The sequence below is a fragment of the Diabrotica virgifera genome, chromosome 8 (assembly GCF_917563875.1).
Source record: "Diabrotica virgifera virgifera chromosome 8, PGI_DIABVI_V3a".
Classification (NCBI taxonomy): Eukaryota; Metazoa; Arthropoda; class Insecta; order Coleoptera; family Chrysomelidae; genus Diabrotica; species Diabrotica virgifera.
In genome coordinates, this window is record NC_065450.1 from 73,138,758 (window position 1) to 73,155,601 (window position 16,844).

Genomic DNA, 16,844 nt, shown 5'->3' on the forward strand with positions numbered 1-16,844 from the left:
TATGGTAGTGTGTGGTTTCTGTTTCTTTTTTTGAAGTCCCCATTGAAGTCCCCGTATTGAAGTCCCCGTTAAGTTCCCGATGTCTCCGATGAGATATTTGTTCTTCGATTTTGTGCTGTCGCCATTGTCTTGAGCCCGTTTTCGTCATAAGAAGCCACGCCCACCTGTTGATTGCACATGAAAGTGTTTGCTTTGTTTAAGTGTGACAAGTGTTTTAATAAGGTATAGTACGATTTTGTTTTTAATTAAATTCCAAGTGGATATTAAAACTTGCAGTTGGTAAAAATTTTAAATATTTTAATAGATTTTGCTTTCAACATGAGTAAAGTTTTTTGGAAATTAAATAAAATGGCAGTGACATTTGACAGCTGAATGATGTTGAAATAAGTAGGTCAAATTTAATTTTAAAATACACTGCCAAACAAAGTTGAAAATTTTTTGTATTTGTAAAAATCATATAAAGTTTGTAGTTGTTTTGATTTGTCATTCCTGTAGTAAAGTATGTAATTTCCTGCTTGAGAATATTTTTTTATAATAAAAATAGAGTTTTGAAGTTTCAGTAAATATTTTGAAAATGTACCTATTTTTATTTCCAACCCTTTTGGAAAATTATTAACTAGATTTCTAATGCAACTGAAATTGAGTTTTAGAGTAAAAGAAAAGGAAAATGGCATAGAAGCCAAAGAAAGATGTTAGAGTAGCCCAGTTTGAGCCAAAAAAGGAATCTCAGATGAATGTCTCCCCATTTGGTATCCGTAAGTACCGTAATGTGTCCAGTAAATACCCAGTAGTGAATCTGAGGATCTATTCCAAACGGCGTCATATTTTAAATAGTAGGAAAGTCCTCAAGTCTGTGTAAGTATCATTTGCTTATTTGGTAATGGTAGTTAGTCTTCCATTAACGACTCCCATCCCTTAAAACGATTCCACGACCCGCCACCGAACAAAACCTAAGCTGCCGTTCGCAAAGAAGGTTTGAGTTGCCTGTCCCCATCAGGGCAGACATTTAAACGCTTCTTATAACATATGCGGCAGAAACAAGACTAGACACAAATAGAACGTTACAAATGATGAGAACAGTTGGAATGAGAACACTAAGAAGTATAGAAGGCAAAACAAAGAAGTGAAGACATCAGACAAAACTATGGAATACAGGACATAGGAAGATGGGTCGGACAAAGACAAAGATATTGGAACAAACATATAAAGAGAATGGAGGACAGCAGACTCGTTAAAAGCGCAAAAACGAATAACCCGGTAGGTAAAAGACCGGTACACCACCAAAACGATGGTGAGAATGCTGGACCTCATCGTCCGGGAAAGACTTGTTGGCAATGAACAGGCAGTAGCCTACTAGCATGATCGATCATGCTAGAAAGAAGAAGAAGACATAAAATGTGCGTTTAAATGAGGTAAAAATGCAAAAAATCGGCTACTAGATATGTAAGTGTGTAAACTATTCAATGGCCGCAGCTGTACATGGTCCCTAATAGAAAAGTTATTCAATACAAACCTGAATTAAAACTACTAGACCCATCGGTTGTTCTTCAGTACTTGGAGAACTTTGATTACAAATCACACAATCATACTCCTGCTGCTTCGCTACCTCTTCCTCCTCCTCCTCCTCTTCTTCTTCAGCAGCATCGTCACACTCCATAGCTTTTTCCATGAACTGCTTTTGCTTATTGGCGAATTCCTGCATCAGTTTCTGTTGGCGTTCTTTCGCACGCCTTCGACGTTCTTCTCTTTCGCGGTTCTCTCTTTGTTTCTTTGCCTCTTCGCGTTCTTCTTTGGATGGCCAAAGTTTCAGCCGAGTCTCCTACAATAATAATCATATTAGTTTATTTTTTCAAGGTAAAATATTGTAAAACTTTAAAATTCTAAAGAACCGCACCGATTTTGATGAAATTTTGCAAGTCCTATTCAAAAGTTATAATGTATGGTTTTTTTGTTTTCAAGAGGTGAAAACTACCGTTTTTACCAAAAATTAAAAACTGCACATTTATGCCTTATAGATCTGGATCCCGCGTATGAAAAAACGTTGATTAATAGCAAACTGAAAATTTGTTTATAGCTTAAGGGTGTCTAGTTGGATAAACTTTGATATATGGGAACACTGGAACAGGGGCAATGTTAATTGTGGAACACGTTAAAAATTTGGAACGGTCAGACCACGAAACGACACATTTATTTTGTCCGTCAGAACAGACTTAAACTCCCCGAACAGAGATTAAACTCTCATGCAAAAATCAGACTGCTATTTATCACCTGTCATAATTCCTGTCATTTGACATATTCTACATGTTCCACTCATTAAAACGCCCATTTGGTGATAAATAGCAGTCTGATTTTTGCATGAGAGTGTTTAATCTCTGTTCGGAGAGTTTAAGTCTGTTCTGTTGGATAAAATACATGTGCCGTTTTCGTGGTCTGACCGTTCCAAATTTTTAACTTGTTCCACAATTAAAACTTCCCCTGTTCCAGTGTTTCCATATATCAAAGTTTGTCCGACTAGACACCCTTAAGCTATTAACAAATTTTCAGCTTGCTATTAATCAACTTTTTTTTCATACGCGGGATCCAGACCTATTATTTGAATCTTAATCATATTTAATTATCTTAAAAAGAATTTTTTATCATTCTTGTCAAAAAGAGATGGAGACAGTACTTTGACAGTTTATTAAATGAAGAATTTGATAGAAAACCTGTGGAATTAATGGAGACAATTACAGCAATGATCACCAAAATAACAAACGAGGAAGTGGCTCAAGCGCTTCAAAAAATAAAGAAAGAAAAAGCAGTTGGATTAGATGATATTCCTGGGGAAGTGTGGAGAGCATTAGGAGAGACAGGAGCAAGTTGGCTAACAGGTTTATTAAAAAATAATTACACTTTTATAAAAAAGAACTTTTTATAATAAAACGTTTTCATTATTTATAGGACCAAATATAAAATTATAAACTATTTTGTTGTTTCAATTTCTGCCATAAAAGAATTTTGTAATCGACTATTTTAGAGGCATATTTTCTCGAGCCGATTTAAACTCATATAAACCAAAGAAAATATTTAAAATGGTATATAAAATATTTATATATAATAATTAAGTTATAAAATATGAACTTTAAGTATAACTTTTAATTATTTATTTAAAAAATTAAAAAAAGATACGCAACAGCCGGGTTTCGAACTCTTGGCCTCTCGATCTGCAGTCTAATGCTCTACCACTGAGCCACATAAATTTGTAATTATCGATTTTTTAACGTACTTTAAAATGGAATCCAAATGTCATTGCATTAGTCACATTTTTAAAATAGTTTGAAATTAAAAAAATCGATTTATCCACAATGAAAAACTGGAACGAATATGTAAACCGAATGGAACCATATAGATTAGCGAACATCTGTAAAAACAACAAGCCGTATTGCAGAAGACCCGTTGGAAGGCCGCCGGAAAGGTGGAAAGACAATGTAGAGTCGACTGAAACAGAATAAAGTCGAGTTTACACGATGGCAATTGGCGAGACAATTGTTATCACGTGGTTGCGGATTGTCGGAGGCCAGTCCAGTTGAAAGAGAAGATGTTTACACGGGGCCAACTATTGCCATGGCAGTAGACAGCTAAAACATGGCCGACTGCTCGTCATCTAGAGGGAACTGGCAAAAAACAAGACAGCACTACTGGCCTACACCGTTCACACGGCGCCAATGGCAGCTAATCTGGAAAGCTCAATGTAGGTGGCGCTCGTGAAGTTGGAGGTCATGTCAACTTACGTCAATATTTCAAATCAATCTATTTCCAAGTAAATATTGCATATTTGTTTCGTTGTGTGAATTAAACTTGAGAAAATAAAATCCCTCAATGTTGTGCTGTGCATTTGTGCTCATCGAGAACATCAGGGCACAGGTGTCTCAAAGATATTCTGATGAGAAAAAAGTGGATTGTAGCAATAAGAAGGGATAAATATGTGCCGAGAATAAATGCACGTATCTGCAATAAACATTTTGTTGAAACAGATTAAGTATTGCCCCCAGATTCGACTGTAAAAATAGAATACTTCACTATAAAATTCAGATCAAAATTTTATTATAAACGCACGGATTAAGATATGCAATTTTATATACATTCACACTGTTGCCATATCTACAACCGCTTTTTATGGAGTGAACATGTAAAAAATTTATATTTGAAGTAATAATATAGAAAAATGTGAAATACTAATTTTAAATATTTCTCAAGTTCTCAATATTTTTAGTGACTAAAACATAACCTGACCAAATCAAACCTAGCGTCATCGAAAATAATATAAAAAAGTTAATAACTGAACATTTTAGTGATATATTATCTTTAAAATATGCTTTAAAATGACTAAAACATAACCTGAGCAAACCTAACCTAATCGAAAATAATATAAATAAGTTAATAACTGAAAATTAAAATGACCTAGTACCATTCAAATATTCTTTAGTGACTAAAACATAACCTGATCAAACCTAACACTAATTTTTTCTAATTTCACCTTAAATTTAAGGTCGCCTTTCACATAGACAAACACCCAAATAATTATACTTAATTAAATTAACACATTCTATATTTCCATAAAGAATTATAATTTTTTTTAAATAAGACAACATTGCAGAATCAACTGCGCTCACCCCATGCTTAAACCAAATTTAAACCAAATGCGCAACTGTCATGGCAGCCATATTTTGAAAATATCACATTTTTAAATAAGATAAACACAAAAATTAATGCTGAGCGCACTTAATTGTGAATTTTAAATTGATAAAAAAAGTAAGGCAGATCGCACATATCATATTATACACAGTTGTCAGACTCGTGTGGGGACTTAATCAATACCAAATAAATACCCTCTGAGCTGTAGAAATAAAACATTGAGACGATGATTAATATAGTTTATCATTCGATAAGTGTTTCCTTTTTCCAGTAACTCTCGGATCCCTTCTCAATTCGTTTTTCAACGCACAAACAGTCTCCAAGATCCGTATATTTCGGCCATAATTTATTATTTATTAAATCGTAATCAAAAACACCATATACAAACTTCACGAATAGTCAAAACTTTGACCTCCAACTACACTAGCGCCGCCAGGCGGGAGCAACGGCGTACGTAGGTGCCATTGTCGCGACAATTGAGATTTCGAGTGGTGGGGGGCTCACTGGGCGCAGCTCATTGTCCTCAGTCTACTCCCGGAGACAACTGAATTTTTGGCCAATTGTGAGGGCAGTTGGCAAGGCAATTCGCCTGAAGTGTTTACACGAAGACAATAATTTCAAGCCAGTCAGTTGTCTTCTGACAATTGTCTCGCCAATTGCCATCGTGTAAACGCGACTTAAGAGGTAGACAAACAGGAGTAATCCTAGTCACACGGAGAAGAAGATTTATCGATATAATAGCAGTTAAGTAATGCATTGTTAGCAAGTTCTGAGCTATTCTGAAAATTTCAGGTGCCTAGGTAGCCTAGAACTCTGTTTAAAATGGATTACAAAATTTGCGGAGACCGTGACAACAACCAAGCCAAGTATATAAAAACGTTTTAAAATTATGGAAGTTGTATAAATGCCAGACGAATGGAGAAGCAGTATATTAGTACCTGCTTACAAAAACAAGGGAGATATACAACAATGGACTTACTACAGGGCTGTATAACTATTTAGTCACACCATGAAAATTTGAGAGAGTAATTACGTATTTTTTATGGGAAATAAGCCACAATTTTACTAAAAAATGAATTTATTAACGTTTCGAAGCCCAAATCGGGTTTCGTTGTCAAAATACAAAATACTATTAAAATAAACAAACATGTTGTTGCTAAGTAAAAAAATTCGTCGAATAATTTATTTAATCTGACTCATTTATATTGGCAATTCAGACGTATATTATACATTTTAAAGTAGAAGATTTTAAAATGATATCGCCAATATTTATGAGTTGCGTTCCTGGGACGACTTTACTAAAAGATAGTTCATTCGATTACATGAAATCAATCCCAACTCAAGAATATCCGTCGCAAAAAAATCATAGCATGTGACCTGTCTTTAAAAAGACAACCAAATGCAACGATGACAGTAAAATTCTCGCGTTAGAGATTCCATAGTAAATCACGAGGGAAAACCAGGAAAAAACCTCGTGATACTATCCCGACATCGTAAGTATTTGGTCTTACATTTAATCTACCTTCAAAAAACTAATACCAAATTCTGACTTTAATATGTTTAAATTATAAATAATATTAATATTACATAGATATACAATAAGTAATACTAAAATATAAAATTTGTACTAACTCGATATGTTATTAACTTACTAATCGTGGTATTTTCTTTCTATTGACTTCCTCTTTCAGTATGGGTAACCATATGGCTTATTTCCCATAAAAAATACGTAATTATAAAAATGCCACAAGGAAATAGCTTCAGTACATTTGAGAGAGTAATTGATAGACGGATACGTGAAGAAACCGAAATATCCGTAATCAATTTGGTTTTATTCAGGGCAGATCAACAACAGATGCAATCTTCATTATAAGGCAATTGATGGAAAAATACAGGAATAAAGAAACAAACGCTCATATGGTATTTAATGATCTTGACAAAGCCTACGATAGAGTTCCTCGAGAGATTCTGAGGTGAACACACAAAGAGAAAGGAGTCCCTGGTGAGTATGTAAAGATTGTGAGAGGTATGTATGAGGGAGTAACGACTAGTGTTAGGACAGGTATGGGAGAGACTGATAAATTTCATGTGGAAGTAAGATTGTACCAAGGATCGGTGCTTAGTGCTTAGTCCTATTTATTCTTATTAATCTTAGACCAGATAGCAGCGAAACTACAGCGTAACATTCCATGATGCTTAATGCATGCTGATGATGTAGTGTTAGTAGAAAAATAACAAAAACTGGAACAGTGGAGACAAGCTCTGGGAGAAAAGAAAACTTAGTAGGACAAAAACGAAGTATTTGGAATGTTCATTTAAAGATGGAGTTACTACAAACAAAATGATATCTTAGGATTGTGAAAAGCAGAAGTTTTAAGTACCTAGGATCGGTATTACAGAGTAATGGAGAAATATATGGAGATGCATGCAGTAGAATCAGGGGTGGATGGATGAAGTAGAAGGAAGAGAGTGGTTTGTTGTGTGACAGAAAAATTTCAATGAAGCTGAAGGGAAACTTTTATAAACAGCCATAAGACCGGCTAAGATGTACGGAACTGAATGTTGGGCAGTGAAAAAAAATGGATAAAATTAAAATCGAGTATCCATTGCCTGGTCCCAAGCCCAGGATGAGAAAGGAGGAGGGTTGTGCGTGAGGTTAGCGACCTCACCACATAAAAAATAATATTGCTAAAGAAACCTCTACATTTTTTAGAGGCCCTATGTTCCAAATGGAATCAAGAGGAGTAAAGTAAAGTAAAGTATATTAGGGGAAGTCTAGGTGTGGCACCAATTAATGCCAAAATGAGAGGGCATAGGTTAAGATGATTTGGTCATGTTCAACGTCGAGACGTTAATCACCCAATATGAAGAATTGCTGAAGTGCAGATTCCTGAAAGGAGTAGGAGAGGAAGACCCAAAAATGCCTGGGGGAGACCATTAGGCAGGACATGTGGGTAAAGAGGATTAAGATTTAGGGAAGCTAATTCTGCATAGGGATAAGGCAAAGAGAATGATGATGATGAAAGAACTCTTTATCATATACATAAAAACTACCCTTTAAGACAAAAATTGTTATGCGCATTTAATGTCAATAGAAGCGGTTCTTAAAAATTCTGAGCAAAAACCACGAAATATTGTACTATATTGTTGAACCAAAGTAATAAATATTAAAACGTTTCACAGTACCTGAATATAATTTTTACAGTTTTCATCTAACGATGAGATTTTCTTTAACAGCCTTGCAATGTAGAATATTCCATCACCGACAGAAATGTCTGCCGAGTCAACTGAAGACGAAGAACCTTCTTCGTCATCCGGGTTATAACTATCAGGTACACCGCTAAGTTGAGAATGTAACCTCAACAACAAAGATATTAAACTTTCGTTAACTTTAACTACAGGTGGGAAATTACTTGTTACCTAAAAAAACATGCGCTGGTTAGTTCCGTTAAAGAATAATGTAGAGTATATATAATTATACAATAACCGCCACGTTAGTAGACACACGGGCAGATTGAGCTAATACAGTCCTGGACCCTTCAGTTGTTACATTGTTTACTTTCATGCCGAGAAGTAAACATATTGATTCTCATAGAAAAAGTCGCTTGACGTAAAAGAAGAAGTGTTAAGTTGGAGAATATTGAAGATGTCATTGAAATTAGAAATGTCTAGTGACGTCTAGAATATCAGAAAATGTATAATAGGGCTTTTCATCGATTGTCATTTGTTTCGAGCTTCTGTCATGTGTCACATAATATTAATATATCTACGTCATACGTCTTTGGTTTGTATCATTGGTATATTATACCAATAACGTATGACGTAGATATATTAATATTATGTAACACATGACAGAAGCTCGAAACAAATGACTGTGAATGAAAAGACCTATATAAAGAGTTGACACTTTATAGATCACTTGTATTTGAAGTTTATAGCTGCCATTGTTATTAATGTCATGTGTTAAGAAGCAACAGTAGCGCGTCATCAATATAACTTCGGGAGATAGTCAGCCGTGTGATGGATGACCGAAGTTATCTTTAACGTTTGAGTTAAAGTTAAGATAACTCTCAGGAATAACGATCCCATAACTATTTTGGTAAAACTCGGTGTGATGTATGCGTCACCGTTATGAGATAGTTATTTCCTCAACGTTATATTAGAAATAACATTTGGGGAACAAAGCTTAAAGTAACAAAGATAATCTTATGTAGAAATAGTACAAGTTGGAGTGAGAGCGAGAGATAGTTCGAAACATGCTACAAGACGGGTAGATGACCGTAAAAGTAAAACCCGTCGTCGGCCACCGCCGATGACCGAACAACAAACAGCTGTTTAGGTTCGGTGGTGTTTTAAACGGTATATAGAAACAGGGTTGCCAGATTGGTGTATTTTCCCACAATTTTGGGGTAATTTGAAAGGGTCTATGAAATTTTTCTAAGCAGAAATTGTAGTGGGATTTTTTGGGGGCGGAAAATTATGGAGGATTTTAAGGGGTCATGGTAAATTAAATTTGCGAATGTACATAGAACTGTATATGATACTCCCATTTATAATCGAATACGATAGGAACTATGAATTATTTCCAGGGCCCTCGTTGAGAAATCGGTAAATTCGTAGTTTTTTACGTTTTTCGTCAATATTTCTAAAACTATGCGGTTTATCATGAACAACCTTCTATACAAAAATGTTCTACATTAAATTTGAAATAAAAAAGGCCCTATGCATCATCCTTCTAAAATGAACGCTTCCAAAGTTACGGAGGTAGTATAGTATAATTGGTCCAAAAAAAGGCCTAACCCAAACATCCAAAGTAAAAGTTTTCCTCCAACAGCAAATTGTTCTACATGGTCCACATATTGTTCAGTAAAAAGTTACACCATTTTGAGCGTCCGGTTTGGGGGGGGGGGGGAGAGGGGGGAGAAGTTAGTAAATTAGTAGTTTTTTTACGCTTTTCGTCAATATTTCTAAAACTATGTTTTAGCGTAAACAATGTTCTTTACAAAAATGTTCTACATAAAATTTAAAAGGTCCTATACATAATTGCTACAAAATCAACGGTTCCAGAGTTACGGAGGGTGAAAAGTGGAGGTTTTCGATGCTTTTATATTTATTGGGCAATTTATAGGTAATATTATTACTGATGAAAGAAATTTGGTTTAACAGGATTTTGTTTTGTAAATAAAATTTGCTATTTCAGTGGCCGATGGTATGTTAGTGATAAGCCTTGAAGAAACGTCAACCTCACCACCCAAAATTATCATAAATTGCCAAAAAATATATAAAAAGTATCGAAAACCTCTATTTTTCACCCTCCGTAACTCTGGAATCGTTGATTATATAACAATTATGTATCGGACCTTTTTTGTTTTAAATTTTATGTAGAACATTTTTGTATAGAACATTGTTTACGCTAAAACATAGTTTTAGAAATATTGATGAATAACGTAAAAAAACTACTAATTTACCGACTTCTCCCCATCTGCCCCCCAAACCTGATGCTCAAAATGGTGTAACTTTTTACTGAAGAATATGTGGACCATATAGAACAATTTGGTATTAGAGGAAAACTTTTACTTTTTATGTCTGGGTTAGGCCTTTTTTTGGACCAATTATACTATACTACCTCCGTAACTTTGGAACCGTTCATTTTAGAAGGGTCATGCATAGGGCCTTTTTTTATTTCAAATTTAATGTAGTTGTATAGAAGGTTGTTTATGCTAAACCGCATAGTTTTAGAAATATTGACGACAAACGTAAAAAACTACGAATTTACCGATTTCTCCCCCCTCTCCCTCCAAACCCGACGCTCAAAATGGTGTGACTTGTCACACCATTTCACAATGTGTGAACATTATGTGGACCATATAGAACAATTTGGTGTTGGAGGATAACTTTCACTTTGGATGTCTGGGTTATGCCATCTTTTGGATCAATTGTATCATACTATTAGTTATAATATGTTCGATTTCTTGTTAGAAATAAAAAATTGTAGTAGTTCCAATGTGACACAAAATCTAGGCATGGGATAAAAAAATTTATTTGAAGAAAGTGTATTTTTTTGTTCTTCTTAATGGCGGTACAGGCTCGTTTTTTATTTAATATTGTATTTAATTATAGAGTAATGTCCACATATAGCCTTTTTACTACAAAAGCAAGATTACGTAGGTCAAAATTTCTGATATAAAAGCACTGTGAAAACATTAGAATGTGACTTTTCATCATGGCCACGTTTATGTCATTACTTGTCAGATATTTTTTTTTTGTTTACTATAAAAATAATATCTATAATTATTTATTCTAATTAATAATGTCAGTTGGTTTTCATTACTTGCCGAAATATATTAATTAGCAACAATATTATCATAGTGTAGGTATAATCATTAAAATAGATTATTTAATATTTTTAAAACTAAATACTGCAAACGCTAAAATTCATAAGAAAACTTTCTGATCTTTAAATCTAATAATAATCTTATTTCTAATAAACCTAATCTAAGAAAGCTAACTTTATAATCTTTAACTTACTTCTCTGCAGTTAATGGTAAAAGGGAATCCCATTATTTCGTTCTTGTTCAAAATAATCTATTAAAAAACATTTTGATTTGGCATATGTTTCTCAATACAAACACAAACATAATAGTATCTATAGGTACACAACAAAACAACAATAATTACAAAAGTTTTTAAATTAAGCTATATAAAGGTATTTATAAAAACAGTACAGTGTTTTAAAGCTATATTTTGAATTAAATTGTGTACTAAATGAAGTAAAAATGTAGCAACACAGAACTGTCATATCAGTAGCGTACGATTGTCTAATATATTTAAATAAAATTATTATTTTCTGGAGTATTTAACTTAAAGGATTGTTTCATTAAATTTATATTATTAATAATAAAAAATGTTTTTGGTTATTTAATTAATATAGTTCTAAAATTCTCAATGTAATCGCGATTACGTTTTTCTTATTATAATACCATGTTGACACTTTTGCAAGATTGGTCAGTTCCGTGTGGGTGTCGTATAGCTGTGCTAGAGAAATGTCAATTTTAAAGTTAATGTTTATTTACGTTAAATAACATTACAAATATTTCGGCGTATTATTAACATTATTAATATATTTCGGCAAGAAATGAAAACCGATTGACATCATTAATTAGAATAAAGAAGCTATTTCCTTGTGGCATTTTTATGATTAATTATTTATATGGGAAATAAGCCACAATTAAAATGAAAAAAATAATTTTATTAACGTTTCGACTCCCAAATCGGGTGCCGTTGTCGTCCGTTATCGTACCGTTTTCAGTAAGTCGTCCCAGGAACGCAACTCATAAATATTGGCAATATCATTTTAAAGTCTTCTACTTTAAAATGTATAATATATGTCTGAATTGCCAATATAAATGAGTGAGATTAAATAAATTATTAGAAGAATTTTTTTGCTTAGCAACAACACTTTTGTTTATTTTAGTATTATTTTGTATTTTGACAACGGCACCCGATTTGGGAGTCGAAACGTTAATAAAATTATTTTTTTCATTTTAATTGTGGCTTATTTCCCATATAAATAATTAATCATAGAATAAAGAATTAGAGGTATTATTTGTACAGTAAACAAAAACAAAGAAAATATCTGACAAGTAATGACATTAACGTGGCCATGATGAAAAGTCACATTCTAATGATTTGGCAGTGCTCTGACGTCAGAAATTTTGAACTACGTAATCTTGCTTTTGTAGTAAAAAGACTATACTAACATATTTCTCAAATACGGCTCAGTACCGCCATTCTTTACTATATTACGAATATGTCTGCGAAATATCTTGACAACATGTTCAAAATTAAAGCCACAATCTTGGAACACGTTTTCCGTTTTGATGACGCGCTACTGTAGCATCTTAAAGTTGTAAAAGTTATAAAATACATGGCATTCATGACATGACGGCCATGTGACGTAACAGACATGAAAGTCACATGAGACAACGGGCCGGATTAGCCCATAAGCCTAGAAATTACATAGGTACCCGTGTGTCTACTAGCGTGGCGCTTACGGTACAGAATATCTTGTCATTTACGAAAAACATTTTTTATACACGGAGAAAAAACTTACCCTTAGAGGTGTATTCGATCGCGACTTCCTGTGTCCTTGGGAAGTCGTAGGAACCAATTCTGTACCAGTTCTACTACTGGAACCAGAGGCGCCGGGAGTTTTGGTAGTTTTTCTGACAGTTCTGCCAACTTCGTTGCCGGCGAGTAAAACCGGTCTCGTATCCGGTGGTGGTAAAGCGGGCGTTTCTGTGGGACTCGGAGTTCCTGAAATCAAAAATACAGCATGTTTAGTTTTAAATTAGGCATACTCCCTATACATGGCAACACTGCCCGCCGTCGAGTAATAGACGGTCCCCACTTCCCAGGCTAACGCTCCTTTCACGCCATACGACTTTGGTCGTTACGGTCGTAACCACAGTTTGTCGTACATTCCATTAGTCCAATACAGCAATATACGGAGTCTTTCACAAAGGACGACCACGACTAACTGTCGTGCCGTTGCTGCTCGATTGTCGTCCAATGCCACTGCAATAGACAACGGTCGTGTCGTGCCGTGCTATCAGTGAACCACGGCAATGACTCAATGCTTGCACACTTAACGACAGTTAGTCGTGTAGTACCAGTGTATCCAGTCGCACGTACATAATGGCAGAAAATATCGATGGTGAATTTTTAATTGCGCTGGTACAAAATAGACCGTTGTTGGATAAAACTGATCACAAATTGAGTTATTAACCTGAATATATTTATTTAACCTATTAGTTCCCAAAGTTGTGTAAACGCATTTTTAATTGTATTTTTTTTATGTATCACTGATTGAATAAATTTTTTGCTACATTGCGATAGATGGGCTGGACACATTGCTAGAATGCCGGATCACGAACACACTAAGAAATTAACTTTTTCAAAACCAGAGGGCACAAGAAGTAGACGACGATCACGAAGAAGATGAGTTGATGATTTGGAAGAAGACCTAAAGATTCTAGGGGTCAGAAAATGGAGGGAAGTTGCCAGGAATAGACAGGAGTAGCGACTTCTTTGCGAGGAGGCCAAGTTCCACAACGGGTTGTCGAGCCACTTATGATGATACAATAAAAAGTCATTTCATTGTAAACGGCAGAGTACCTACAGGGTACATTACACAAATTTATTACTATAAACGTGAATTTAAATTATTTAGGGACTCGTGGAATTTTCAGATTTTCTTCTTCTCGTAAAATAATATTTACCATCTATCCATACGACGAAATGCAATGTATCTTCGATGGAATGTTTTTAGAGGTAACGGATTTTGACAAGAACTGTGAGTCATGCCGATACAGTACACAAGTTTACGTGTTATCTACAAGGTGATAGCTCTTGTCAAAATCCATTACATCTACCAAAGAATGTGAATAAAACACACTTACCGACATCCGTTACTGAAGGGGTCGTTTCCCGCACCGCCAAACTCATTATGCGATCTACTTCCATAGGCATAGGCGTAGTTGAAGGCAATGCAAAAAGTCTAGGTGTCGTTGGTGGTGTTTCAACGACGGGTGAAATAGTTTCCATTGCCTGAGGCCTAAATACCATAACCTAAAAATAATATGCTCGTAAAAGTCGGAAAGTAAACTACAGTCATGTGTTAGGGTGTTAAAAGGTGAAGGAAAGCTGATGAGAATGTCGCGAAAGCAGGTCATATCATATTCAGATTAAATCTGAAGGAATATAACTTTACAATTGAGGGGGTTAGAAGTAAAAGGGTTTAAGTACACTTTTCTAAAAATATGCTCGAAGTACAGATTAGCATACTTAAATGGTATTATAACTTAGTGGTAAAAGGATTCAAACATATTTAGCTCTACAATCGCCATTACATTTAATTTAATGAAAACAATTGCAGTTTGCATTGGTAGTAAACGGGTTTAAGTGCACTTGAACCATTTTACCACAAAACTATTTTTAGTATTCTGTAAAAACATATATACAGGATTAATTTCAAGTAAATAAATATAGATTTGTGAAGAATTTTGAAGACTAATTAAGTATTATGCAACGTGCCAGTTGTAGTTACACTGTGAATAACAGCTGGGATAAACATGATTATACTAAATTTACAATCAAGATGCAGTAGAAATAAACAAACCAAGTCACGTTACATGCTACTAGGAGCACTCCCGAATAATAATTTACAATGTATAAACTTTGGATGATTTGGGATTTTCATGGGGATGTATATGCATTGTAAATTTAATATAGTAATAGTTAACATTTCTACTTGAAACCGATTTACCAGAAACATTTATCAACACCATGTACCGATTCAAGTACATTTTTTTTAATAATTGAAAAAATGAAGGATATAGTAAGCCATTTAAACAGCCAATGGGACCACTCAACAGAAATTAAACAGCTACTAATAAAAGCAAATGCAGCATTCGTTAGAATGAGACCCATTTTCAACAGTAAATATCATTAAAAACATCATTAAAGACATATCATTAAAAACAAAATACCGTCTGTTGAAATGATACATATTCACAGTTCTGCTCTACGGAATGGAAGCGTGGACACTAAATGTTGCATCTATGAATCGACTCGAAGCTTTCGAAGTATAGTGTTACAGGCGCATCTTAAGTATATCCTGGGTTGACCTAATTACTAATGTGGAAGTCCTGCGTATAATGGGGGATGAGTGTAAAATTCTCATGACCATCAAAACTAAAAAAAAAATTAGAATATCTTGGACATGTAATGAGAAATCAAGAACGTTACGGTCTTCTCCACCTGATTCTAGAAAGGCAGGTTAATGGTACAAAAGGACCGGGACGAACACGCATTTCCTGGCTTCAAAATTTACGAGTGTGGTATAAAACGACTACCACTGAACTGTTCCGCGCTGCAGTAAACAAAGTAAACATAGCCATGATGATCGCCAACACCCGGAACGGATAGGCACTTTAAAAGAAGATGATGAAAAAGATGTTTAGTCCCCTTTTCTGATACTCTAATATGTATAATATAATAAACATCGTTAGCTTACCTCACGACTTTCGGATTGTTCTTGTCCCTCGCCATCCCAATTATTATTTGAATGTGCTTGATCAAGCATTAACATTGTGTCACTATCTGCAGCATCTATTTCTGTACTATCCCAGTCCAGATCACCTAAAACGCAATACATTTAATATGTAGCAAAAGAATATTATATAGGGTAGACCGGGGCAAAACGGGATACTTAAGAAATAAAACTAAACTGTGTATTAGAAAATAACAAAGTCAGACAGGATCACTTGATATTAAGCTTCATAGAAATGACTTTATTTATAATCCAAATTGCTTAGTTATTTGGTTATAAAGAACTTAATTTATCAGTGTGAAATTCTCGTTTTGTCCCGGTTACGGGGCAAAATGGGAAATGCTACGGGGCAAAATGGGAATGTATTTTAGTCAAGCTGGCAGAGTTCACAAATATGAGCACCTTCGTCTTCATCCTCAACATATGCGCAGAAATTATGAACCCATCCATGGCAGACACTTCACACTACCCATCCTTCAGTTGACTGCAAATATAAGTATCCACAGTAGATGCAACCACAATCTTCATCATCTTCTGATGAGTCAGTGTCTATCTCGTTCTCTTCTTTAGTTTTCTTTGATTTTTTTTTATTACTTTCAGTTTTAGTCAGATTCTTCTTACAAAGTTTTAATGCTGTAAAATAGTGGCAATTTATGAGAGCGAGATATCATCACATGTTGCCCCGACCGCTTTGCCCCAACAGACATCATTTCAAATAAAATTTTTAATTTCTAACGTAAAAGCTCTAAAACGGTTCGCAGTTTTGAAGGAAAAACGTGATAAAACTTGATTATTCATCTTATAGCACTTCTATAAATATCACCACAATTTTTAACGGATTTTATGTCTGTAAAGAAGCAAACTACGTGATTAAAAGTTTCTTTCTAATGACTGAAGTGAGTCAACCCACGTTCGTTCGAATGGCGCTATTGCCGATATTATGACGACTATAAGTTATGCACACCGATGCATTTCCCTTCTGCCCCGAGCCTCGTTTTGCCCCGGTCTCCCCTACATTAAAAAACATTGTTTATTTGGCGTTCATATATTTTTATAA

General features: G+C 34.6%; 1 protein-coding gene across 1 annotated transcript in view; it reads right to left on the reverse strand.

Moving 5' to 3' along the window:
* LOC126889845 (E3 ubiquitin-protein ligase Ubr3) overlaps window positions 1–16,844 on the reverse strand; it is a 171,462-nt gene that overhangs the window by 46,799 nt on the left and 107,819 nt on the right. The window contains exons 14-18 of the mRNA XM_050658529.1: window positions 15,752–15,876; window positions 14,136–14,304; window positions 12,788–12,990; window positions 7,861–8,094; window positions 1,514–1,819 (exon numbers count right to left, since the gene is read on the reverse strand). Coding sequence (XP_050514486.1) covers window positions 1,514–1,819; window positions 7,861–8,094; window positions 12,788–12,990; window positions 14,136–14,304; window positions 15,752–15,876 — 1,037 coding nt within the window. The remainder of the gene's footprint in view (window positions 1–1,513; window positions 1,820–7,860; window positions 8,095–12,787; window positions 12,991–14,135; window positions 14,305–15,751; window positions 15,877–16,844) is intronic.